We start from the raw sequence: 27,477 nt of genomic DNA, 5'->3' as shown, positions 1-27,477 counted from the left end.
ATATTATATTATATTATATTATATTATATTATATTATATTATATTATATTATATTATATTATATTATTAATTAAATTACATTTGACCGACATTTTTTCAATCAAGGGTTTCGTCAAATATAGAAAAATATGGTATTAATTCTTGATGTAAAGTATTAATATTGTGAAAGATGTTATTTGAATATGTGTGTATGGGGATATGTGTGTAAGTGCCCTGGCCACAAAGATTGTGTTGAGGACGGATGACTCTCGCAGTAAATAGAAGCCGCAGTATTATCCGCGGGGTTGATGGTGCGTTGGGCTAGAAGCGAGGCGAGGAGGCTCGAAAGGGGCCAGGAAGTCCTTGTAAATCAGAGGCGCAGAGAGCTGACCGCACCATTAGACAAGTGCCATTCACATTCTCCGCCCGTCTCTTGACTCTCTCTCTTTAAAAACAGAGGAATTCTCTATCCACTCTCTTTGTCTGTCTCTTTCTCTCTCTCTCTCCAATCTGTGATATGCACAGATTAAAGACTGCCTATTGCCAGAATATTAAATCTTTTTAGCAAAAAAGGAATGCACAGTATATACTTGTACTATCTGAAAAGAATGTATATAAATTTCAGATTTAAAAAAATAAATTAAGCACAGTCTTTATATAATATATTGCCCTTTCTTTCAGCAACCTATACACTACCATTCAAACATTTGGGGTTAGTTAAATTTTTAAAATGTAAAAAAAAAAAAAAAACATTCTTATGCTTACCAGGCCTGCATTAATTTGACCAAAATACAGTAATTTTTTTTTATTTTGTGAAATATTATTACAATTTAAAAGGTAAATTATGTTGTTAATTACTCGCCCTCATGTCGTTCCAAACCTGTAAAAGTGGTTATCCACTGGAGGCGAGTCGTACAAACCCAACTAAACAAGACAAGTCAAGACCATGACTTGAAAAGGCATGAGACTGACAGCAGGTGGGCACAAACAATACACAACACACCAACATGGCTAACCTGAGGGCTAAATACAAAACTATGGGGAACACATGACCAAAACAACCAATGACAAGATGGAACTAATGAATATAAACCAATGAAATGGCAAGACTGCTAACAAGATATTAGAACAAACCAGTCAGAACATGACACATGAAGCAAGGGAATGAAAACAAGACACATGAAAGGGGAAGCACAAGACAGGATAACATGAGGGGAACAGGAAATCACATGACAAAACTAAATTACAAAATAAGAGACATGAACATGAACAAAACCTAAACAGACATGACAAATTATCAGCAGCCATTACTCCAATCTTGCACTTTGTCCAGCGTCACATGATCCTCCAGAAATAATTCTAATATGATCATTTGGTGCTCAAGAAAGATTTCTTATTTTTCAATGTTGAAAGCTTGTTATATATTCTGGATCTTTTAAACGGTAGTGTATGTTGCCATTTATGAGTCATTGAAAATTGTTTCTCAATATCAGTAATATTGATGCTTTTTTGATATTTTATGTTTTAACTTTTGATGATTAAACCACAAGTTCAGATAAATGTAATGTATTTGTAACATAGGTCAAATATAATGTCGGCAACTAACTGAAAACCATTTTTTCCATTTAAAACCCTTTCATAGAACCCCTCAGGATGTACATTAGGTCCTCCATAAACACAGTGTGTCCCATTGTGAGTGTTTGTTGTCCAGCATGTGTTGTAGTATATATACGTTAAGCTCACCCCTAAAACGCTCCCATCCCCAGCAGTGTTTCTATCCATTTTCTTCAGCATATGCTGCACCGTGCAGGTCTTTTCTCTGCTCCACTTCACCTCTGCATCCTCTCCACATACAGCTCCAGATGGCCTTCTGCCCCCCAGGCTGGTAGCTGCCACCCCCACCTCGCTGCAGGTGTCCTGGGCTGCTCCAGCGCGCCACAACGCTCCCGGACCCCTGCGCTATCGGCTCCAGATGAGAACTTCAGCTTACCCACAACTTCACCAGTAAGCTCAGCTCAACAAAGCAATCAAGACCTTTTACTGTGTACACATTTACTTTTCTACACTAGTGCAATCATCAGAGAACAATAGTACATTTTGTGCTGAAAATACAAAATGATCTAAGACAGTGAATCTGGAGACATGCGGGATACATTTGATCTAAAGAGAAGAAAGCAGCAGTTAGTTTGTTGTAGAGCAGATGTACAGGAATATCAAATAATAGGCCTAGACCAGGGCTGTCCTTATGAAAAAAGAAAGAAACAAATGTTTTATCTAATATATATGCATTACATGCTCCCTGACAACAAATTGCAATTTAATCAGAAATAGGGGAATTCTCATTCTGTTGTAATAAATAAATGACTAGGCGCATGTATTATATATCACCCTCATTTCCTGGGATTCTTTTGAAATGTATTTCATTGTTCATGTGATTTATTTATTATACTCCATGGTGAATTTGATCGTGAAGCTCTGTGGAAGTTTACGCTTCTTAAAAACAAGCAAAGATTTGTTCCAATCAGCAAGACTTGTAAGCCATTTAATTCAGCGTGATTATATCTATTTTTTCATTTCAATAAAAATATCAGCTTGTATTTTCACCAGAATTATGTTCTAACTTCTAACCATAGAAGTTGATGTGCACATTCAATCCTAAGATCACGTTTGGTTTTATTTGCTAACTAATCAATGGAAAAGATATTTTAATCATTCACAGGACCTATTAAGTCAGTATTGGAATTGCAGTCTTTATCGAGAAAACAGGCTAAATATTGCTTATCCAATTTTTTTTTTTTTTTTTATAAATCAGATGCCCTTTAGAATGGGAATAAAGTATGAAATATTTTTTATTATTAAACTTTTATTTATCAAGGACCCATTAAATTGGTCAACAGTGACATTAAAGACATTTATAATGTTACAAAATATTTCTTTTGAACTTTGTATTCATCAAAGAATGCTGAAAAAAATCATAGATCACGGTTTCTGTAAAAATATTAAGCAACACAATAGTTTTCAACATTGATAATAATAAGAAATGTTCCTTGAGCAGCAAATCAGCATTAGAATAATTTCTGAAAGATCATGTGACACTGAAGACTGGAATAATGATGCTGAAAATTCAGCTTTGCCATCATGGGGAAAATGTACATTTTAAAATATCTTAAAATAGAAAACAGTTTCACAATATTTTCCAGTATTTTTTATCAAATGGATGCAGCCTTGGTGAGCATAAGAGACTTTGATATGTCCTGCACACATTTTCTATTGCAATAGGAAATATGTCAACACAGGGGAAAAAAACTTGCTTTTCTTGAAAGTCGAAGAAAATGAAGATTCCAGAATGCAAACCCCTCTACTGGATGTCAACTAATCATTTTTTGCCATGTAACGCTGTTAACACGTTTCCGCATGTACATTTATTTCTGTCTTCAGGTTAATGGACAATGAGACCACCGTCTTTAGTCACATGGTGAAGGAACTGGAACCCTTTACAGAGTATCATTTCAGACTGCTGGTGTCCAACAGCCACGGAGAAACCAGCAGCCCATGGGTCTCTCTTTTTACTGCGCAAGACAGTGAGTTCCACAACTGACACACACACACAATGTTCACAAACACAACAGAAAATCATTAAGCACACAAAGAGTGTGTTGTGTTTAACCACATGTCAGGCGGTTCCTCTGTGAAGCTTGTCCAACAGAAAAGAGCAGGTGTTGAGAGAGAGAGGGCCAGTGGGCAGAGATCTCTAGTTAAAGGTACGCCTCTTCCACATGACCTTGCCGGTGTCATTTTGGACTGATTACTGTAATAGAATCATATTAAGGATCATAACAGACACTCTCTGCTAAGTTATAAATTAATTATACGTCAGCCTATTAGCACATACATTATAATTACTGAGCCAGTATTTGCATACACTCAGATTGCACTGTATTATGGACCATCACCTCTTCATTATCATGCTTAGAGAAAACCCCCTCCCCCCTCCCCACAATGCCCTGCAGCACTTTACAACTTCTGCTTTTGGGAAGAGTTTTCCCTCCATCTGAGGGCAGAACTACGTGAGCTGAGTAACATTCACAGCCTCATTGAGACTTTTTGTTCAGTATCTTGTCTTGGATTCTGCTTTGGTCTTGTGTGTTGCACCATGTGGCTGTATACTTGATCTTGCACTTTGCAATTAGCATTCTTTATGGATGCTTAGCATGACTTTCATAGGCTGCATCGTTCTCAAAGAGGATGTCATAAATTGCCATGCCTTGAATATACTGCATCAGATACGTTGTTGACCACTCAAGAATATGTGTAGTAGTTTAAACTGGGTTGAATGAAAACAGCTTTTGGTTGGTTGGTTGGATGGATGGATGGATGGATGGATGGATGAATGGATGGATCAACTCTTTTTTATATTGTTTTTATGCTTTGATTGTGTGGCTTTGGATTAAAAAAAATTGTGTAAGGATATCATAATCTATGATATATGTGATCACTGTAAAGTGTCAGTGTGACTGATATCAGTGAGAAATATACATATATTTGCCATCTGTTTTAAGTTAAAGGGGTCATGATGCGATTTCTTGTTTTCCTTTTCCTTTAGTGTGTTATTTAGCTGTTAGTGCAAATATAAGATCTGCAGAGTTACAAAGCTCAAAGTGTCAAACCTAAAGAGATATTCTTTATAAAACTTAAGGCTCTGCCACACCTTCCTAAAACGCTTCGTTCAAACACGCCCCCACAAATCTACATCAGTCTGTGGGGGCAGAGTTTCATAACACCACCCAAATTTATACGCAAAGAAAGAAGGCGTAACTTTTATTCTCGCTGTACTATTGTTGCCGCCATGTCGTGGAGACGCTGTGTTTTTCGTTGCGAAAGCCAAACAACTTAGTTTGGCCTTCCAAAAGAGGACATAATTAAAAAACAGTAGGGTAATTCCATCTTTGCAAGTACATTCTGGCGCTTATGTCCTCACGGACACAGCTTGTAAGTATGTTTTCATATTTTAAGAATTTGCTACTGACTATTCAAATGTATATTGTTTCTACGATCTCAAATGCAGACATGGGTTTTATGTTTACATAGAGTTCTCTCCCCTGTAGTGACTCTACGCGTAAAAAGACAGTAAAGTCATTATAATCAGTAATTATGTCCCTAATGAAATAAACCTTACCAGTCTGATACGATCTGGTCCAGTCGCGCTGGCAAAGTTGATCGATCAGCTTGGTCATCTGCATTTTCCGGATCAGATTCGGGCTCGAATTGATAAGGTACTGTGTTTCACCTGTCATTAGTTGTTCTTGTTCTTGGTCCTAAAAATATTTAGACATTTAAGTAAATATATTTCATATATTATTTTATTAAATAATAAATATATATATAACTATAGTATTTAATGGCTGTAGTATATACACCTATAATATTTAAATAGAAGTATTTGAGATTTTTAAGTTACTTACTTTGGAGCATTTAAGTAATTGAAAATCATTTTTAAATGTAACTTAAAAACCCCAGTACATAAATATTTGTACGATTTTTAAAACATGAAGGCTAAATGTGTAGTTAGTACTTTATTTTGTTGAACATTGCAATATTGAAACACATATATGTATATACTCTTCCATATGCCAAAACTGCGATGACCCAGCATGCACCATATTAGCAGCTCTTCTAAAAGTCACCCTAATCCCAAGTAAGCAACATGTCAAATCCTGATCAGCATGCTATATAAATCAAAACCATCCTCCTCCTCACTTTCCATCTGCATGTATCTGGCAGCTGAAATGAGCCCTTCACTCTAGCTCTATTTACTCATCTCTTTCTTTGAGGCAGGGGTGATGACTTTGAGAACAGGTGGGCATTACTAAGAAGGAGAGAAATGATTGTTATTGTTAAAGAGAAAAGCCCTTTATTTCTTTTCCGAAATGAGCTGTGAAGAGCCTCGATGCGGCATATTCGGCTCTCTGCGGCAGGATTATGGGGAAAGCGTGAGTTTTAGTGGCTCCTGGCACTGCTAATAAACACTCTCACACATATCATCAGCCGCCCCATCAACATGAAATAGTACCCGGCAAAGCCGCACTAAATTAACAGTAGGAAAGAATGAGGAGATTCTTCAAAATAATGTGTCCGGCCGCATGATAAAGGAAGAGGAGAGGATGGGCAAGGTGAAATAGGAGGAGAGAAACGTATGTCATATTTTCTTTAGCTTTTTCTTCTTTGATAGGGTCCCAGTCGGCCCGCACATCTTCATCTTTAATTTAGAAATCCCCTCTAGAGGGATTTCTCCACATCTGTGTGAAATGTTCACAGCAGCACTATAGCCTGTGTGCATGAGCTGCCCTATATAAGATCACAAACAGTGTCTCATTAATACATGTAAATATTTTAATTATCTTTTGCCATCTTATTTGGATTTAACATTGATGTTCTGTTACCACAGCTTTGGTTGTCAATAGTTCTATGGGTTGCACAGAATAGTCAACTTATGGCGCAACAGGATAAGAAATCTTTGAAGTCCACTTTTACGCTCCATTTCCAACAGTTAAAATGACAAATGAATCACATGCAGATCGTACACACAGAAATATTAAGTAGCGCAGAAATGTATTGTCAACACTCTTCTGGGATTTATATAGGTAAATATATATTTGTCGTGCTCGTCACAAGAAGAAGTTATCGCATTCAGTTATCGCATTCACATCTGTCATTCTGACTGTCATCTTACAAACTGAGTTCCGGTTCGGTAATATTCAACTCTTTTCAGACTACTTTTTTGGGATTTCTAGGCATTGTATTTCATGCCACGTAGTGACTCATGAACGCACACGTTGTGCAACCAAGGTTAGGATTTTTGTAAAATAATTAGTGCTGGGCAACGTTTAATCGCGAGGGAATTTTTTTTTTTGTGGTCCAAAATTATAGAAAGAATGGCATACTGCATTAGAACAACACCAGGGTAAGTAAATTATGACTTAATTTTCATTTTAGGGTGAACCATCCCTTTAATGATAATGCCAAATTTTATCCGGTATATTATAAGTTTCTGGTTTGGTGAGTACATGAGCCTTACTGATGGAGCTGTGGGAGCACTTAGGTCTGTCTGTTTTGTGCTGCAGTATGTCAGAAAACTACTAGAAATCTCCTTAGTGAAGATGTATGAGCATTTTAAGTATTCAAAAGGCCCTCATTCCTCTCCTTTTTATCATTCCATTAAGATTTTATAACCATCTTTTTAATGTAATTCCATCCATGAATTTTTACCCCTTTGACTTGACAGGCGGTTCTGTGAACATAAACTTTGGCATGTAGAAGAGCTCTTTTCTCTGTCTTCTCTGCCTGTGCTAAAGCGCATGGGTTTGTGTGCATGGAATGACATATACATAAAAGGGTTTAGAGGGAGGACAATCGTAGGGGACTTTTTTCTATTAAATCTGATGTATTAAAAGTATATATACAGTCCAACTTTTAATTTATGTTCTTTGATTTTGATTTTATTTGATTTTATTTCAGATTAACATCACTCTTTCTACAGTAATATGGTTCATTTTGTAAATAGTAATTAATGTGAGCACGGAAACCTTATACAGTATGTTTTAATTTATTTAAATAGAGTCATCCCCAACCTTTATTATTATTTCATCTTGATATCAATTTTCACCCCATGTGTAGTCGTAAAAATGTTGTGGAGCAACCACAGCTGTGCAGATCACCTTGAAATAAGTAACTTACTGTACAATAGTGTACACTTCATCAAGTTCAAAACTAAAAGAAATCTTTCAGAAAGAATTTATGATTTTTTTTGTCATTTTCCTTTCAATCTTCTTTTCGCTAAACAGCTTCTTGAAAGTAGCACACCGACATCCGTCCTAGTTGACATCAGCCACGCTAACCTTCAAAGCGATCATATTGTCACAAGGACCTCTGCAATGCTAAAAATAATCCTCTCTTTCCTTCACGTTCCCCGGTCCCCCCCTCCTTGCCTTGTCACTTGATTGTGTTATTATTATGCTAACCAAATCCTTATAAATGTGATTTAAGGCTTGGCGGCCCGCGCTCTTGTTTTCCCTTCTGCTGTAGCGATTTATAGTGGCCTAGGAAAGGCCTCTCTAAGTATTCCAAATGTCCTGAGATTACAGCTGTTGCCGATGCCTGATTGAGGCCGACTGCTGTTATTGCACTGTGTTCTTGCTTGTACCCTGAGAGCAGTAAAGCATCAATAAAATCAAAAGCACCTGCATCTTAAATGAAATTTCAATTGAAAAACTTAACAGCCCTTCAAATTGCGGAATTTAACGCAGACCAGTAAAGCTTAAATAACACTTTGCCTCTGCAGAGTGAAAGACCGGGCAGCTGAGCCGAGGAAGGAAGGAAGGAAGGAAGGAAGGCAGGCCGGGGGATGAAGTAAGGAGGGGTGGTTCACGTTCAAGGTGACTTGATTGTCTCATGTGGTAAAATTATTTACAATTAAGGAATTTCTCCTGAGAGCCACATTGGATTTGCCGGCGAGCACCTATGCGGGCGTTTTGCGGTGGCGGCGGCGTCGGCCGTGAGTATTTCAGTATTCATGGACGCTCCTGAACCTTTGTGGTAATTGAATCAGTTAGAGTGCTGAGTGGAGCAAGCATAAAAACCTGTTAACCCAAAGGTCAGATCTGTGCATTGTTTATTTATCAGGAGGGAGAGGGAGCGGAATCGGCAGGGCCCCTTCACAGACACAGTAAAAAATTACCCCCAAAAATAACAGCTACTAGATGAATGGAGAAATCTGGGCCGGAATCATAAGCAGCGGCCGGCTGTGTGAAGCGCAAATGGAGGAGGCTTGAGTTAGGGTTAGGAATGACTAATGGGAATTAAACCTCTTTATTTCTTGACATCATTTCGTGATCTGAGTTATTATGATAAAGCGGTTATATTTGTAAAAAGGTCAGTTTATTTAGATAATGCAGTGCATTTACTTGAACACACTTGGGTTTATAAAACAATAGTGAGACTTATCGTGCCAGCTGATAGCGCTGTTTATTTGCACCTACAAGATGTGCTTTTGTACTGTCCGATTTGCTATAGGAATTTGTGGATCTGTTAACAGAACAAAATCTGTATGCGGCAAACAGGTCCGTTCTGAGTGTTTTGGTTGAGGCTTAAAAAACAGTAGAACAGTAATATTGAAATATTATTACAATTTACAATAACGATTTCCTATTTTAATGTATTGTAAAGTGTACTTTAAATTGTCACATGGTCCTTCCGAAATCATTCTAATATAGTGATTTGGTGCTCAACAAGCATTTCTTATTTTTTTATTTTTTTCAATTTTGAAAATAGTTGTGATGTTTAGTATTTTTGTAGAAACAATGGAATTTTAGGATTCCTTGATGAATAGAAAGTTCAAAAGAACAGCACTTATTTTATAGCGTTATAAATGTCTTTACATCCTTGCTGAATAAAGGTATTAATTTCTTTCCAAAAAAAAAAAAAAACTGTACACAATTAAACTGCAGTGTACACAAATGAGTACACTAATTTACACCGCAGAGCTGTTTTAGTCCATTTTGCAACTGGTTAAGGGAATTGTTGGTGGTTAGTGAATAAGATGCAGGATTTTGCGCTTAAATAACATGCAAAAGTAGTACAACTGTGAAGTGAATTTGCTCCATCTGTGTGCTTCCTCTCTGTCATGTCTCTTTATTTTTCATTATTAGTTTTTTTTTTTAAGTCATTACCTTGATGCCTGTTATGGTGGCCTCTGAGCTTTGGGGAGAGAAAGAGTACATGTAGCCGGTTATGTCTCCTCTATACATAGTGAGTCAGTTGGGAGGTGATGGTGATGGGAGGTGGAAAGTGGGCCATCTGTGGGGAGACATCAGCAGCTCAGCACGGCTGAGAGAGAGCCAGTCACCTTGATCCACACGCCCTTGCCGGTACGCCATTACCGTGCTACCGTGGGATGTAAATGGAGGAGGAAAACATTACCTTCAAATGAGCTTTCATAGGGCCCCAAATATCAATCAGACAGCCCTGGCTCCCAAGCAGACAGGAGACGCTTAAAATTCAACAAAACAACTTCACTTCAATTACCACATTTTATATTTTCCCCCTGTAACTGCTTTCTTTTTACCAAATGTTCGAACTCTTTTACTTATCATTCTTCAGTTTTTGTCTTTTTTTCTGGGATTTCTTAACAGTTCTGTCAGAAAAAATGGTATAAGAAATTACTGTAATGTAAATCTGCATCCATATATCGGGCCTCACAGAATGAGCACGAATAGTGCAATAAACCAATGTGACATTTTGGATCAGCATTATTCTGAAACCCAATAGCAATGCTCCACATAGCAAATAAAGACAAATCATCAAAATAGTATTTTCTCGATTTGCATTTCCTGAAGGAAATGCCAGTGCTTGCAAAGCAGCAAAAGAAGGTGTTCAGGTAATCTTAGGTTTTATAGGCCTCAGTTGTGTTTAAATGAAATGCTGCATTTGCCATTGTCAAGATGCTTAGAATGCATCAGCACAAAAGAAGAAAGTGTTTTTTTTTGTCTATACCAGGGGTAGGCAAGTTTGGTCCTAGAGAGCTGCTTTCCTGCAGAGTTTAGCATACACAGGTGAGTTGTTTTTTTTCAGGGTTGGAGCTAAACTCTGCAGGACGGCGGCTCTCTAGGACCAAACTTGCCTACAAACAAAACTTGCTTGCAAACTTGCCTGGTCTATACAATGAAATTCAATGGGGTCTGATGTTGTTTAGACTCCAGCGTTCTTGAAAATTTCAAAGGTATATTTACAAAGGTATAGAACATGAGGGTTAGTAAATGATGACAGAATTTCTATTTTGGGGCTGACTTTCCCTTTAGGGTTTTGGGTTTGCAAGTACTCTATACAGCATGTCTTGTGAAGATTCCTTTAAAAATCAACTAATATTCTGTTTCATTGACATTAAGTTCAAACCAAGAGTGTTTTAGTCTGTTTCATACCAGTCATAGCTGAGGAGAGACTGGCACAAACCATCAGACATGAGAGAGGGATGCATGAGGATGTCAGGGTTGGATGAAGGGGTGAGGCGAGGACTCAGTGATGCAGAGAGATGGGCTTTATCAATCATAAAATAAAACAAAACAAACAAAAACTACCCTGTAGGGGGAAAACAGACTGGCAATAGGACTGGCAAGGCAGGACAAGGTTTGGCAATGCTGGACACGAGGAGTACAACAGGAAACATTAGATGACGAACTAGCACAGAACTGAAAACACAAGGAGAATAAATGGGGAGCAAACAAGGCAGGTAAAGAGGGAGGACAGGTGGGATAAATGAACCAAAAATCACATAACAAGATTGGTGGGGTTAAGACAATAGATAGTAGACAATCACACCAAACATGACAAAGACACGAGCACATGGCCAGCGAACACAATCAGAAGCTATGTGCTCAAACATAACAAGACACGAACACGCAGCTAATAAGAACACTCATAAGCCGTGTTCACACAAAACATGACAACATGAAAGCACGCGGCCGATGAAAACACGAGACGCATGCAACACAGAACACCACAACACACGCAGACAGATGTGCGTACAGCCTGAGCAAACTCAAAACCGCACACTCACAGAGCACACGGAGAATGAGCAAATGCTCATCCCATGCGCTCACAACAGAAGACAAACATACAGAGCATAAATGTCATAATCCCGACACAGAACCGAAACCAATCTAGACCGAAGTGCCGGGATCCGAACACCACACTCCGCACACAAAACGACTCGCATCGACAGGAGAGTGCGTGGAATCCGAGTGAAATCGTAACCGCACACTCACAACAACAAGACAGAAGGATTGTCAGAGCTCTGTCACCAAACCAAGAATAAACAGACCGAAGTGACAGAACCCTAACAGAGGATGTTGCCATGTGTTTTGGCACATGCGTGCGTGTGAATGTGTGATTATGAAAATGACCCGAGCTGTCCGGGCCTGAAGATCCATGAACGATTTCTTGATGTTAGTGCTGCCATGGCAGCTGTTGTTGTAACCACTCAGAGAAATGACCAGGCAGGAAACTAAAGTGATTTCCTTCAATTCACTACAGACCATTCAGAGGCTCGCCTCACACATGGCTGACATCCCTCAGCCACAAAACCTCAACGAATAAATCCATAAATATAATTTCATATTTGCTTGTGATATGCAGCGACTGACTCCGTCCTCTTTGGCAAATGAGCTGATTTGCAAACCCCCTGTTCTACATTTTAATCCTGTCAGGCTGCTCCAATCAGACGATGTCCTTGTGCTGTCAGTCTCAATGCTGCGCTGTCAGAGAGGAGCTGCTTCTCTCTAGATCATGGAGATCAACCAGACTCATCAGTCCTTTGGTTCAAATCATTTAAAGGCTAAATTAATTGCAATCTTATTAGTGAATATAATTCATAGATGGATATTAGATACTCTATAATCTTTTCACTTTTATTTTGCCTCTGTCCCAACGTTTTTGGACTGTTGCAGCCATCAAAATCAAAATGTAAAAAATCAAAAAATACAATTAAGTTTGTTAACTTTGTAAATTTGTCAGCTAAGTAAAGGTTCAAGAGAATTAACAGATTCTTGATTTTATTGCATTTTACAAAAAGAAATTATCCATAAATAAGGGGTTTTGTATTACTTCAATACATACCTTCCTGTGCATGTGTATTTTATTCACCACTAGTGGCAACAAATGTTATTGCAAAAATAATTATTGTTTCACAAAAGACTGAATAGTTCTTATTACTATCTTCTTTCTTCAGGACCTGGATCGGTTGACCCACCTGTACTCTCTGACATCCAGCCTAGAAGTGCTTCTGTCTCCTGGTCTCCTCCATCTCAGCCCAACGGCATCATCACTCATTATAATATCTACCAAAATCACCAGCTAACTGCTAGTGTGCCAGGGAACAGCACCAGCCACACTGTTTCTCAGCTTGCACCCTATCAGCAGTACACCATACAGGTGGAGGCCTGCACAGCAGCCGGCTGTGCTCAATCTGCTGAGTCCCACACCATACGCACCCCTCCAGCCCCTCCAGAAGATGTCCCAGCCCCACAGCTTTACTCCGACACACCCACCTCGGTGGTCTTGTCCTGGTCGCCACCACGTCATGCCAACGGAGAGCTGGAGGGCTACACCGTGGAGAGGAAAGCCACTGGCACACAGCAAATCTCTACTGTGGCCACCTTGCAGGCCAACCAGACTCTCACTTACCTAGACAGCTCGGCCGCGCTCAGCCCCTGGAGCTCTTACGAGTACCGCATTGTGGCACACACAAGGCTGGGTGGATCCAATAGCAGTGAGTGGATGAAAGTGACCACCAGACCTTCAAGACCTGCAGGCCTGCAGCCGCCTCACGTGCTGGTTTTGGATCCAGCGTCAGTACAGGTATATAGAGAGTTTGTTTCCGTTGTACTTAAGGGCTAAAATGGTTGAAAAGAATAAAAAGGTACAATATTAATTGTAATATTTTAAATATTAATAAAACAATCTCAAACTTGCTTAAAAATGTGCAGTTTGAATCAGTTTCACTCAGTCAGTGAATTGTTCAGAGCCGTTACTGAATTCACCTCTACTGAAACTGACTCACCTTTTTTTATGCACAATTCGACAGGTGAATCTATTTACTTAATAAATAATTGTACAAATATTTGACAAAATACTGATTATTGTGTAACATTTAAGGTCCAATTACAAAGTTTCATCAATTATAAGAGAATATTTCTGTGACATGTTGAAACCATAATCAGCTAAATTTTCTTTCAAATTAATGCGTTTTTTTTAAACTTTCTATTCATTAAATAATTCTGAAAAGAAAAAAAATTATGACAGGAATAAATGACTGTTTATATTTTAAAATATATTAAAGCACAATAAAGTAATACTATTTCACAGTATTACTGTTTTTACTTTGATTTTGATCAATTAAATGCAGCCTTGGTGAGCATAAGAGACTTCTTTCAACAACATTTTTAAAATCTTACCGACCACAAAATGGTAGTATATCAAAAAATGAACATTTTAATGCTTTTAAAGTTTAAAAGAACATGTTTGGTTTGTACCACAATCGAAACATGCTGATGAGAGTGTGCATATTTCTTTGTGTGTGAAGTGCATCTCAATCCTTGTCCCACCCTCCTGTCGGCAGGCTGTAGTGCCTTATGCCGCCTTTTCACCAATGAGGTGCAAATGAGGTCTTTGCTGTGATTGTTAGTGAGAAGCTACTGTATTTCTTCCCATTAATGCCACACCTAGAGCATCCATCATTATTCCAATGACACTCTCATGGCATGAGAACATTGATACACATGGTTTCCAGGTCATTCCAGAGCTGATTACTAAGGAAGAGCCAATTAAGACTGTCAGATTATTGCTTGAACCCCTCATGAATGTGCCCTTGTTCACCTAACGTTTTAAATATTATTCTTGTTTATTTAGTCTCGGTAAGAAATGTAAAGCAAGCAAGACCTTATTAACACGTTGGCAAAGTAGATTTAAGTGTTTCAAAGCAAACTGAAACCCTCAGCGTAGACATCCCTGTAATTCAACAGACATGATACTCAAGAGGGCTAGGTAGCTTGCAGTCTTTTGGCTGGTGTACAAGTTGGATTTAAGGGGCGTTAATGTAACCAAACAAGCTTTGCAGCTTAGATCCTGCTGTGTGTAAATACACCCTCTCTTTCTCTCTTTCTCTCTTTGTTATTTGTTGTGTGCTAGTGCCAAGAAACATGGACAGAAATGCTTACCACTTCAAACAAAGGCAGCATTTGCATAAACTTGCTTGAATTATTCATTTTCCCCTAACCCCGGGTTTAGTGTATTGTAATACCATTATTATTTCATTAATTTGTTAACTGCTGCATTTGTGTGTAACTGGATGAGAACTCGTCTACATGTAAAAGCCAAAAAACAACTGTTCGCATTAGCATATGTTATATTGAATTCCTGTTGAGATGCTAGCAGTCTCCATGGTGCTCATGACAAACTCTGTGTTAGCAAGTGTTGATGAATTTATTTGGGGTTTTTTTCCATTTGTTGTTGTGTTTTTTTTTAAAATAATTACAAAAAAAATTGAGACTACTTCAAAATGAATACAGAGATTAATAAAAATCTTTTAGCCATGAAAGAGCAGATTCATTTGTTCATTTCCAAAACTATGAACTGCCATGGCCATGGTGCTTACTACCTACATAGGCAGCTAATAACGTCTAAGGCAACATATTAGCCATCATGGATCTGATTTAATGTGCTACATAGCAAATTGCACTCTGCTTAGGAGACTCATCAACAACGTTGGCATGTTGCTAAGCTAACAGGCATGATACTATTAATAAGCATAACAATACATAACACATTTACACTAAACTACTTTTATCAATACTTTTTGGCCCTGTTTACACCTTGTATTAAGATGTGTTTTGGTCGATTGGATCACAAGTGGACAACGCTAAATACTAATGTAAATGGGGTCTAAAACGTTTTGAGCTGGTCCACTTTCGACCACTTCCCATTCTTCTACCCATTTGTTACAGGCTCTGTGTCGGGATCGAGCCTGTGCCAGTAGATGGATCGCTGGGTTTTGGACCAAAGAAATTGTCGCTGTATCCGAAATCAAATACTTCTCTATAGAGTAGAGTATAACTGTACATAGTATAAAAAAAAACAGTACCCCAAAAGAGTAGTAGGCAATACAGTACCCGGGTGACCTATTACTTTCGCTGAGATTCTAGAGTGCGCGTTTGATGGACACTTTACTATCCCATAAAGCCATGGGAGAGGATTTATGAATGCACTGCAAAAAATGCTTTTCTTACTTTGTATTTTTGCCTGGTTTCCAGTCAAAATATCTAAAAATTCTTGTTTTCTGGGGGAATTAATCAAAATTAAGTGAGTTTTTGCTTAAAACAAGCAAGATCATCTGTTCATTAGGTAAGAAACATAATCTTAATTCAAACAGAAACAGAATTTTTTTTCATATTTGGACTGGAAACAAGACAAAAAAGCTTTTTTTGCAGTGTGGCAATGAAGCCACGTAACTGACGCTGGTGGTTATGTGACAGTAACAACATGGCGGATGTAGTTTGTCCGAATTTCATTCATACTACCCATTTTCATACTATATAGAATGTACTTTCAAATTCACATGTAGCACCTACTCAGACAGTATGCGTTTTCAAAACCACTGTGTGTCCTTTTACTAATGTCTAAAAGTTTAGAAAAAATACTTATATTCAGCAAGGATGCATTTAGAGTCGATTCTTTTGGGAGATGATCACTTTTTTATCGCGCACTTTCGACTTTCGACCGCAGACCGTTTACATTAACAGACAGCTATATTACACCCTGCATGAAAGGGAATATTTGAAAAAGCATAATAGGGGCACTTTTCAAATTAGGTTGGAATAAAAGCGCTTTCTAAACCTTCCTTCACTTCTGCTTACATTTCAATTTCCATTATTATAACTTTTCTTTTCATAACTAATCCTAGCAATAACATTTATCCAATCTACCATTTCATCTCGTTTCTACCACTTCTTTCATTTAATTTCACCCCCAGACATGCGCAATATGTTTAATGTGTCCGCCAAATGCTGCACCAGATACAGTATGCAGCAACAAGCACAGTTTCCTGCAATTCCATTAGGATTTCATTATGATCTCCAGGGGCTGAGGCCCTTTTTAAATGTAATGAAAGGAATATTCTGTCTTGGGTCAAAGTCAGGGTGCCTTCGCTTCATCACATGACGTCGGTTCCACAAACTCATCGATCTAAAAGCCTGAGATGATGTGTTGTGATATTGCGCTGGACTCCGGCCCTTCCCTGGAGCCTCAGACACTCTTGTGAAACCATTTTAGTTTATAACTACATGACCACAAGAACTGTTATACTGTGATGTCAAATTCTTCAGATACTAACAAGTTCAAATGTATCCCGTGTTTCACTGCAGGTTACATGGACCGCTCCACTCATACCCAATGGAGAAATTGAGCGGTACGAGATCCGCATGCCTGATCCACACATCTCGCACACCAATACATCCATACTCAACCGTACCGTCACCAGCCTTCTGCCCTACACCAACTACAGCATCACTATCCTCGCCTGCTCAGGAGGGGGAGGTCATGCCGGAGGATGCACTGAAAGCCTTCCAACACTGGTTACTACATTACCCACAATCCCACAAGGCCTGCCATCCCTGTCAGTAGTAGCCATCAGTGAGTCTTTCCTGGCTGTTTCATGGCAATTCCCATCAAGGCCGAACGGCCCCAACATAAGGTAACCGATAGATGTTTAATCGTTGTACTACATCTTAGTTTCTTGACACACATTTAAGTAGTGTTACAGCTGTGACAATTATAATTTACTACTAAATGTATTTATTTTATTTATTTATAATACAATTATTAATTATAATAGTGATTTATAAAAATAATAATTAATATTGTTGTTGTTGTTATAATGATTATTATATTGGAAGTATATAGATGTGGTTGTGAAATGTTTGTTAAAATGCATGTTTACGTTCTTTAAAGTAAAATGTATTTATTTATTTATTATGTAAGGAATAATTGACGACGGGCCGTTGAATTATTAGAAACATAATGCACACCCGAGATATAAAATAATGCATTACCACCTCGGGTGTGCATTATTTTTTAATAGTTCAGTTATTCCGTATACTACAGTTACCACACTTCAAAACTTTGTCCAGATGATGTATTTCAAGACATTTGTCAGGTTTTTGTCCTTAAAACGATCTTGTGTGTAGGAATAATTTCTTACGCATCTAATCTCAAGCCTCCGTTCCATTCCAAATGTCATTTCAGAGCTAGTAACGGAGGCTTAAGCCATTAATAGCAGAGTAATGCAGTTATTAATGCAGTTATTAGAGAGAGAGATTAAGCGTGTATGAATTACCTGAATCTGTGTGTCTCTCAACAGTGTTTGGCAGCAGCGTCTAATAGCAAAACTGAAATTTTATCTGCTCCAAGAACAGTAGCGTTATTACCTAGTGAGAAATGTCATGTAGCTTTTAAGTTGTTAAACTATTTTACTGATAAAATCGTCACAGCAGTGCTGACAACACGTTTCTGTGCGAGTGTGTGTCTGTACTGTATGTGTGTGTGTTTGAGTGGGAGAGGGAGCGGGAGTAAAGAGAGTATGTGCTTTTCCATAATAAATAATAAATACATAATACATTATAAAATGTAATTTTGTGGCGAAAAAACATGGAAATAATTTGTCGCTTTTATCCTTTTGTTAACAATATTTATTTGCTTGGTCAGTGTCATTGTGGGTTTTGGTTCTGTTGCTGTTGTAGGCTGTAAGGACCTTTGAAATAACTGAAATCATTTGGCTAAGTGATATGGAACTGTAAGACAAGTCAAGACACGGTCAAGACCTGCCTGGAACTGCTTAAGCTGTGTGTTTCCCTGAAAATAATTGTGAACATGCATCAACTAATCAGATTCAAGCATTCAGCATCCCCGTAGTATTAATAATAATAATAATAATAATAACAATTTATCCAGTTCACCATTGTTATTATTATTATTATTATTATTATATTTGATGTAGATAGATATGGTTATAAAATTATAAACTGGATGTTTACATTTTTTCAAAGTGAAATCTATTTATTTATTTTACAACCATATCTATATACTTCAAATATAATAATAATAAGTATTATTATTATTATTTGAAGTGTATATATATATATGGTTGTAAAATGTGTGTTAAAATGAATGTTTATGTTCTTCAAAGTTCAGTCAATTGTAATCAGAATTGTGAGCATTTCATATGGTAAAGCAATTCCTAATATCTTTTGAGAATAATCCATAAATCTCCCAATTAAATGAGGACAGCAAGTGTCTCCCTAGGTTGTGAAGAACGAAGCACAACGTAAAAGTTCTTGTTCTTTCTCGCTGTATATTTTAGTCTGTTTTTGAGCTGATTAGGTGGTAAATAAAGGTCTGTTCACGGCGGATGATTAAAATTCATGACTACTTTTCCCGCTGCTGCTGTGTTTGTTTAACTAGGCTTATAAAGCGCACATTAAGCTGAGCTCTCCTGATTACAGGCAAAATTAGCATTACTGTTGAGGGAGAGAAAGAAAGAGAGAGAGAGAGAAAAGACAAAAGCACAAACGCAGTGAAACAGCGGTGCGGGTGAAATGGCAAGAGGATTGTGGGAGTGGAGCGGGCTCTGATTATCTGGCTGTTTCCGCTGCCCTCAGATTTGAGCTGTTGAGACGGAAAACCCAGCAGCCCCTGGCCTCACGTCCCCCTGAAGATTTGAATCTGTGGTACAATGTTTACGCAGGAACCAAATTGTTTCATGAAGATAAAGGCCTTAGCAGGTGAGATTACTGAAATTAGCTTTAATGCAAACTTTGCTTGTGTGTACAAAACTGTTTTTGTGCACCGATGCCATCTTTTTAATGCTGTTCAAAGATACTTTGAGCAAATATTCCATAGAATTAAATTGTTTTCAGCTAATCTTTCTCTGGCACTCCTTGTGTGTACGCTGAAAGACTCCAACACAAAACCCCCAGTTGTTTCCCTTGTATCACAGGTTCTATCATTTAGATTCATGTCTGACTTCATGTTTTCAGTCCTTGTAAATGATTCACTTTGGGCTTGAATTTGTGTAACATATTTAAATACTTGCAGCGATATCACAACTTTTATGTTATCACAACTACAGTATCTCAATTAGATATTATAGAGCCTCTTTTGTTACATATAGTATATATAAATTACTATTTGGGGTCAGTAACAAAATCAAATAAATTAAGCCTTGGTGAGCATAAGAGACTTCTTTCAAAAACATAAAAAAATCTTACTGACCCCACACTTTTGATAAATATATGTAAAATAGTTATACTAATAAATGTATTAATTAAAGCATCTTTATATATATATATATATAATATTTTTCTATGTAGTTATTTTACATGTACATTATAATTCTATAAATAAGTATACTATAAGTTTTATATATTACAAAGGCAAGATTCCATAATAATGAAAATGTTCTTGTGAGTAATGTTTTTAAATGTGCTGCAGGTACACATGGTACGAATACAAACTTCTGGTTCACAATGACATTGGCTATGCTTCAGGGGAGGTCGCCGCAGGGGTCACACTGGCTGGGCAACCCCTCACCCCCACCAACGTATCCATCCAAGTTCTCAATCATACGGCGATCCTGGTCAACTGGTCCACCCCCAGTAAGAGTCTAGATTCTCTACATTATTAAACTTATCCTGGCCCTTGACCGAAAATACATTTCTGGAAAGAATCTGTGTTTAGAGAACTTGGTTTTCGAGATTGACCTTTAGTGTGTCCTGTCTTGTACTATATTTTTTGTTCCCAGCTCTGCAAGATTTGCAGGGAAGGGTGGAGGACTACATCCTTATGGTTCTGTCCAACCAGCACAGGCAAACTCTTACACTTGACCCCGCTGTGACCTCTGTGGTAATCTCTGACCTGCAGCCCAGCACGGCGTACAAGCTCCGCTTGACTGTGTCCAACGGTGCCCACAACATAACCAGCCCTGAGGTCAGCTGCACTACTACAGATGGAGGTGAGTATGTGCTACATTGATGTTTGTTACGCACATCTATTTTGACTGCCAAGCCACAGGCCCCCAGATTTGTAGTATATTTTAGAAATCTAATGTTTTGATTGATCTTTAGCATAAACCAAAGCATTACATGTATGCTTTTCATACCATTCATACTATTATTATTTGTCCTTTGAGTATGTGTTGAGATTTAAAGCAAGTCCTTATTGGGGAGATTGGGGAAAAACTACACTATTGTTAAATATTATTACAGATTTTATTTTATATTTATTTTTATTGTAATATATTTGAAAATGTAATTTATTCCTGTGATGACAAAGATGTATTTTCAGGAGCCATTACTGCAGTCTCCAGTGTCACATGATCCTTCAGAAATCATTCTAATATGCTGATTTGGTGCTCAAAAAACATTTCCTATTATAATCTGTTGAAAACGGTTGTGCTGCGTAATATTTCTGTAGAAACCATGATAAAAAAAAAAATCCAGGATTCGTTGTATGGAAAGCTATAGATAGAGCAAGATAGACTTTGCTGTCACTTTTGATCAATTTAATGCATCTTTGCTGAAGAAAAGTATCATTATTATAATTTTTTAAACGCTACTATACATTTCAGTAACGTTTCAAATTACTAATAAAACTTATGATGGTATCACAAATTTTACCTATTTAGCTTAAATCACACAAAACTATACTGTGTTTTTCTATTTGGCACATTCTAGAGCAAAAAGACCAGGGATCTTTATATGTGGGATCTTGCTTTCTGCATCTAAACCTGTGCAAGTAATGTGAAAGTTTAAAGAGCGTCTTATATTATATTTAAGGTTTCAGCTGAAATATGGACTTTACTAGACCGCAGTCATCTCTATATGCTTAAATGGATGGAATTTGGATTGAAGATATTGGTTAATTATGGTTTTCCTGTCAACACTTCAAATGTTCCTGTGATTTCTGTCACCCTGCCTCTCTCATATCACTCCAGCCACCCCTGCTCATGGAGATAAAAAACAGATGAGAAGAAGAACTGATTGATTGAATATTTTCCCTCTGTACTCTAAAGGAAAACCTCACAAGCTGCGGAAGAATTTGCCTTTTCCAAAATGTTGATATCTTGACCTCTGTGCTATGATCAATAGTCATTAAACTGTCCTTCTCTCACACAGTTAATGTACTGATCCACTGATAGCACAGGAAACAGATGAAAGCTCAGCAAACCTGTCGCATACGCATACACATTCATTTGTGCCTTTGCCTTACACACCAGAATCTAAACAACTGGCTTTCTGTAACATATCTGGACCTCTTTCGCTCCCACCTATCAGTATAATTAAAAACATTAGAAGATCATTTGCTCCTAAGTAAAGGTTACAGGTCATTTACCAAAGAACTTCCAGTGGTAGCTTTAATATTTTACAGCCTAAAGAGCAGCTTATTAAAAGCAGTTGAACTTAAAGATCATATTATGCTACATGATAGTGTATATGTTAAGAGCCTGTTAATTAAAAACTGGAATGGAGGCGAGGTTGTCCATGCAAAGTCTTGCATTAATAATGCAGCAGCAGAAATGATATGGAAAGAGACGCTTCAGGAGAGCACTGATATTGGTTGCATCCAAGTATATCTCATAATTGCTCTTTTGTTCAGTGATGGCGAGTAACAAGGAAGCACTAAGCATTTTTCAGGAACTCGACAGTAGTTTAGTTGTTTCTAAACATTATAGCCTTTTCAGTAATAAGCTACTTTTTCCAGCAAATAGTTTCTATTTAATTCAATAATCGAGTCAATAACCAAATGTTCTCTCCTAAACTGTCCTCTGTCTCACATGGTGCGTTGGAAAGTTGATTAGCACAGACAGTTCCTGCAAATGACCAGATTGTTCAAACTTTATCTCTTTATTTTGATCTTTTATTGGTAGATAATTACTGCTCTTAAAAAAAAATCTTGAATATTTATTTTTATAGTATTTGAGAGATCATTTGATATATTTCAGTAGCTTTGTTGTAGTTGGTTACTACTTTAAGTAGCTTGCACCTAACTATGTTATGGGCTGTTCACATGCACTAGATGGACTTTTGACCATTTCGCTCAAGACTTGAACAGTGCTCTAAAAACTCAAATTAAAAGTTTTAAAGAACTTTTAAAAAACACACCTTTAGACCTTGCAATTTTTTATTCCATGTATTATTGTGTTTTTATACACAAAATCATATTCTGTGTGAATGACCTCTTAACATGTTATTTGAGCATCATTTTGAGTGACATGCCGTCCATTAATGAATGGCCGAAGGTGTTCAGTTGGCTGTTAGTTGTCGATATCAAAACATTTATCTGTCCCTCATAAACCTTCAGTAAGATCTGCTGTAAAAGTAGAAGTGCTTTACCTTAACTAGAAGATATCTCAGATGGGGTCTCTTCACGTTGACCTTTGTGATAGAAGGATATCTCCTAAAGAGAGACTTTTTGAGGCTTTGAGTAAGAACCACAGTCATATTCTTTGGAGAGAATGTAAGTGTCAGGACCCCTGCTCTGTATTGAATTCATTCCCCATCCCATCATGTCAACCAATGGCTTGTTCAAAGCCGCTGCTGAGATATTTGATCTCTCAGCTGTCATTAGCACTACACTCATGTCTTTCAGCTCTCTTTCACAAACTAACTTCACTCGCCTCAGAAAAAAAGCTTTATCAATCATTCCCTTTTTACATTCTTTCAGAAGAGCCTTACAAAGTTGTCACAATAGCTGTTTACTAGAGTCACATCAAGCTGGAAAATAGGCTCTCTGGTCGTCTTTTGTAAGTTAGTGTGATTTGTCATGGGAAAGGAAGAGCTTGCAAAAAAACAGAGTGGGGAAAAAAGAAAAAGAAGGCGAAAATGGTGCGAGCTGTAGAAAGAATCCCCCAGACTGGCCCAGTTAACCCCCTCTGCCCCCGGTGCAGTACTTCAATCCCCGCGCGCTTCTCCAGGACTGATTCAATTTGCCCACAAACCATCTGCAGGAACCCCCAAAAGCAAGAGGGAAAGTGAAAGAGTGACACTCAGCTTTTTCTCATTCTGCCAGACCTCCCTGATGTATTGCTGTCAGCGTTCCCTGATGTACATATAAAATTACATTATTTATACACACGAGTGCGCTCAGGAACACACATCAAATGGACGCATGTACTCCTGCATTATTATTGGTTCTTTTTGAACCAGACAACTTAGGAACATATGTGTGTGATATACCCACACACTCATAACATTATATAAATGATTTCTGAAAGATCATGTGGCATTGAAGACCGGAGTCGTGTCTGCTGAAAATTCAGTTTTTGACATCACAGGAATAATAAAATAGAAAACAGCTATTTTAAAGGTACACTATGTAACTTTTTTGTTCAAAATTTATATAATGAGCGAGTACATCATGAATCCATCTTCCAATCCTTGTTTTTGTCTTATCCTAAATCACTACGGTACACCTATAATAAGTTATATTCTGACTATTTTAGTAACTGCTGCGAAGTACTTAACCCCCTGAGGTCGACGGTATCGCCGGCGATACCAGCTCGCTTTTTTTTATCAGTGTAAAAGAAACTCATAAATACTCTGTTGACTTTGATTTTCCATAGGAGTTTCATACATCAATCGATTCTGTTAAATGTGTATTATTTTTGTGTATACTCACAATAAAAACAAAGTGTTGTGCTTTTTGCCAAATAAAGAAAAATAAACACGAAGCGAGTTCTGCCTTCTCTCTGCCAGTGTAGTCCATTCTGAAACGCGCCCGAAAATGAACTGTAGCTCAGCGAATACTCAGTCAAACAGGCATACAGACACACAGGCATGAAGCTTGAATTCTCTTCTTTTAAATGAAGTAATTTATATAAAAAACAAATATTCCCATCTTGTGAAATCTGTATTAAAAGAGTGCGATTCCAGTCGATCTCATTAGAGCTAATTCAAATGTAATGTGACTCCACCCACGGAGAGCGTGCGCTATTCAAACGCAAATGGCTGAGGCAATCCAAGCGCAATCCTGTGAACGCCCCCATACAGCTCGAGAAAACTCACAAGTTTATTCAGATAATTACTTGTTTACACCGTCTTGCAGCGCTGTGAGGAATAATAATAATGGAAAATGTCCCTCAGAAGTGCGGGTATATGGAGGAGTGAGCTGAGGAATACTAGTAAGTTTTTTCCTTCTCACGTGAATTTCTTCACGTGGGTTTCTGTTTATGAATGAACGGCAGAGATGCGCGCTGTTTACCACAGCTGGCAAAGACAGTTTAAATTTAAATCGCGTGTGTGAATGAATGATGATGTTTTAGCAAACTGTATTGCTATACTGAGATGAGTAAAAATCGACTGAAATATGTTGAAATAAAATGTAGGCTATTTGTATAAGCAACGTATTAAACTGCAAATTAACAATATGCCCTAATATTTCATGAAAACAACATTACAGTCAGGCGAAATATGAAAGACAACATTTTGTTTAGTAGATTTGGGTAGAGTTTTTACTGTAGAATATACTGCCTCGTCAAATAAGCTTTTGTTTAGCAATTTCTATATATAAAATACTATTTTTGTCAAAAATAAAGTCATCAACTAAGATGTTAGCTGTTCCAATGTTGGCTATATTCAAACTAATGAATACATAGATAAAATGTAGGCCTATAATCTTTTTTTTTTACAAAGAAAGAGTACACTTGAAATATTGCTGAAATTGTAATTGTTGTAATTGTAACCTTTTTAATAAAATAGCAAAACATATTTACAAGATAGATGTAAGCAAAATCTTAAATGGTCAATATAAGTCTTCTTCTAAATATATCTTTTGTCCTTGCATTGTGGCTCAGTCAGTTTCACACCTGAATGAATGGCTAATTATTATGCAGAGTGGGTGGGACATTGTATTCTAAGGTGTAAACCACTCCTCGTTCACGCCCCCCTCGCATATTGGCTTTCCAAGCAAAACCTGTTTTACATCAATTTAAATCAATGTATGGTTTTATGTGAACGATAAAGCAAGACTATTTTCACATAATTTTGAAGAAAAAACTATAGGCGACGACATCCATTAGTCAAAAGTCTTATTGCCACATATTTAGTATGTGTTTTGTGGCCTTATTTCTGCAACTTTCATTTTTATTTTTTCCAATAACCACGCATAAACATTATTCTCTTAAAAATTCAAACATATACATGCATGTTGATCAGATATTTTGGTAGCCCTGTTTGTGCTATATAGAGTGAATTTACACCTTTGCCATTAACATGTTTATAAATAACTGAAAAAAGCACAAATGTCAGAGCATGTCAGAACACCTCCAGGGCCCAGAAAACAGCTCAGACTCCAGAGGGTTAAAAAAGTTACATAGTGTACCTTTAAATTTTGTAAAAGTATGTAAAAAATATTTTTTACTGTATTTTTGATCAAATAAATGCAGTCTTGTTGAGCACAAGAGACTTCTTTCAAAAACATAAAAAAATACAAAAAAATAAATTTCTAAACTTTTGAATGTTAGTGTAAATTATTTATACGTATTTATACTTCCTAGGTGATTTCTATGAATGGATTCCTTATACTGTAGTTTTTAACACTTTAAGCTGGGATTGAAGAAATTATTTTAACATTAAAAAAAGGTAACACTTTACAATAAGGTCTCATTTGTTAACATTAGTTAATGCATTAATTAACATGAAATAACAATGAGCAATACAGTTATTATATACAGTTATACAGTATTTATTAATCTTTGTTAATGTTAGTTAATAAAAATGCAGTCGTTCATTTGTTTTTGTACTAAATGTTGAAATTAACATTAAAAAAGATTAATAAATGCTGTAAAAGTATTGTTCATTCTTAGTTCATATGATGCGTTTTCATATTTTAGGTAGCTGTTTGTGCATGTATAAGATCTGCAAAGTTACAAAGCTCCAAGTCTCCCACAAAAAGACTGAAAAAAGACTGAACATTTGTAAAAATGTTACCAAAAAAATAAAAACTACACAGATCAGCTTTAAGAAAACGCCTCAGTCTTTTTTTTTAATCCTTTTCTCTCTGTCTCTCTCATGCTCTTTTTCTAAGGCAGAAAGAAAAGTGCAGCCCAAAGCCATTTCAGAGACTATTAAGGGTAGAATATGCTGTGTGTTGATGCTAGCACTTGCACGATTTTAGTCTGAAAAAAAGAGAAAAGACTGAAAAACTGCTTTTCCTTCGGGTCTTTTTCTGTAGATATTGTTGGTGTCATTGTATTACTCTTTTGGAGACTACTGCAGACTTCATGAGGACCTCAAGCTTTCCCCAAGCGTCGTCTTGTGTTTGGGCAGAGGTTAAAGATACAAATCTTGAGCTTTTCAAAAGCGCTGGGGTTATGTCATTATGACTGTATGTTTTCATGAGGACTATAGTCCGCTGAGCTCTTCTGGGTTGATTAACTATGGCTTTCTCTCTGTGTTGCAGAACCCGAGGGGGTCTTTCCTCCAGAGGTGGTGACCCTAAATAGCACAGCAGTGAGGGTGCTATGGGCAGCTCCTCTTGTTCCAAACGGAGCGGTCACACTGTACTCTGTCTATTTGGATGACCGCCTCTATGAGTCCACTAGCAATGGATCCGGATCACTGGAAGTGGGAGGACTCTTGCCGTTCACCGTACACAGTATTCAGGTCTGGCCTTCTGTATCTAAACGCACAATTACATCGTTTTGGTAACACTTTACTATGAGGTTTCATGTGTTAACATTTGTTAACTACATTAGTTAACATGAGCTTATAATGAACTGCACTTCTACAGCATTTATTAATCTTTGTTAATGTTCATTTCAACATTTACTAATACATTATTCAAATCAAAAGTTGTATTTGTTAATGCACTGTAACATGAACAAACAATGAACAGCTGTAT

At 37.3% G+C, this 27,477-nt stretch overlaps 1 protein-coding gene across 1 annotated transcript in view; it reads left to right on the top strand.

Moving 5' to 3' along the window:
• Positions 1 to 27,477, top strand: part of ush2a (Usher syndrome 2A (autosomal recessive, mild)) — a 208,666-nt gene that overhangs the window by 112,576 nt on the left and 68,613 nt on the right. The window contains exons 39-46 of the mRNA XM_084096104.1: positions 1,836 to 1,983; positions 3,418 to 3,560; positions 12,758 to 13,386; positions 16,947 to 17,275; positions 19,239 to 19,361; positions 20,071 to 20,234; positions 20,381 to 20,590; positions 27,037 to 27,239. Coding sequence (XP_083952230.1) covers positions 1,836 to 1,983; positions 3,418 to 3,560; positions 12,758 to 13,386; positions 16,947 to 17,275; positions 19,239 to 19,361; positions 20,071 to 20,234; positions 20,381 to 20,590; positions 27,037 to 27,239 — 1,949 coding nt within the window. The remainder of the gene's footprint in view (positions 1 to 1,835; positions 1,984 to 3,417; positions 3,561 to 12,757; positions 13,387 to 16,946; positions 17,276 to 19,238; positions 19,362 to 20,070; positions 20,235 to 20,380; positions 20,591 to 27,036; positions 27,240 to 27,477) is intronic.

The sequence above is a fragment of the Abramis brama genome, assembly GCF_963993115.1.
Source record: "Abramis brama genome assembly, chromosome: 21".
NCBI classification, from domain to species: Eukaryota; Metazoa; Chordata; class Actinopteri; order Cypriniformes; family Leuciscidae; genus Abramis; species Abramis brama.
Note: the sequence above shows the minus strand (reverse complement) of the source record. Positions and strands in the feature narration are given on the sequence as shown.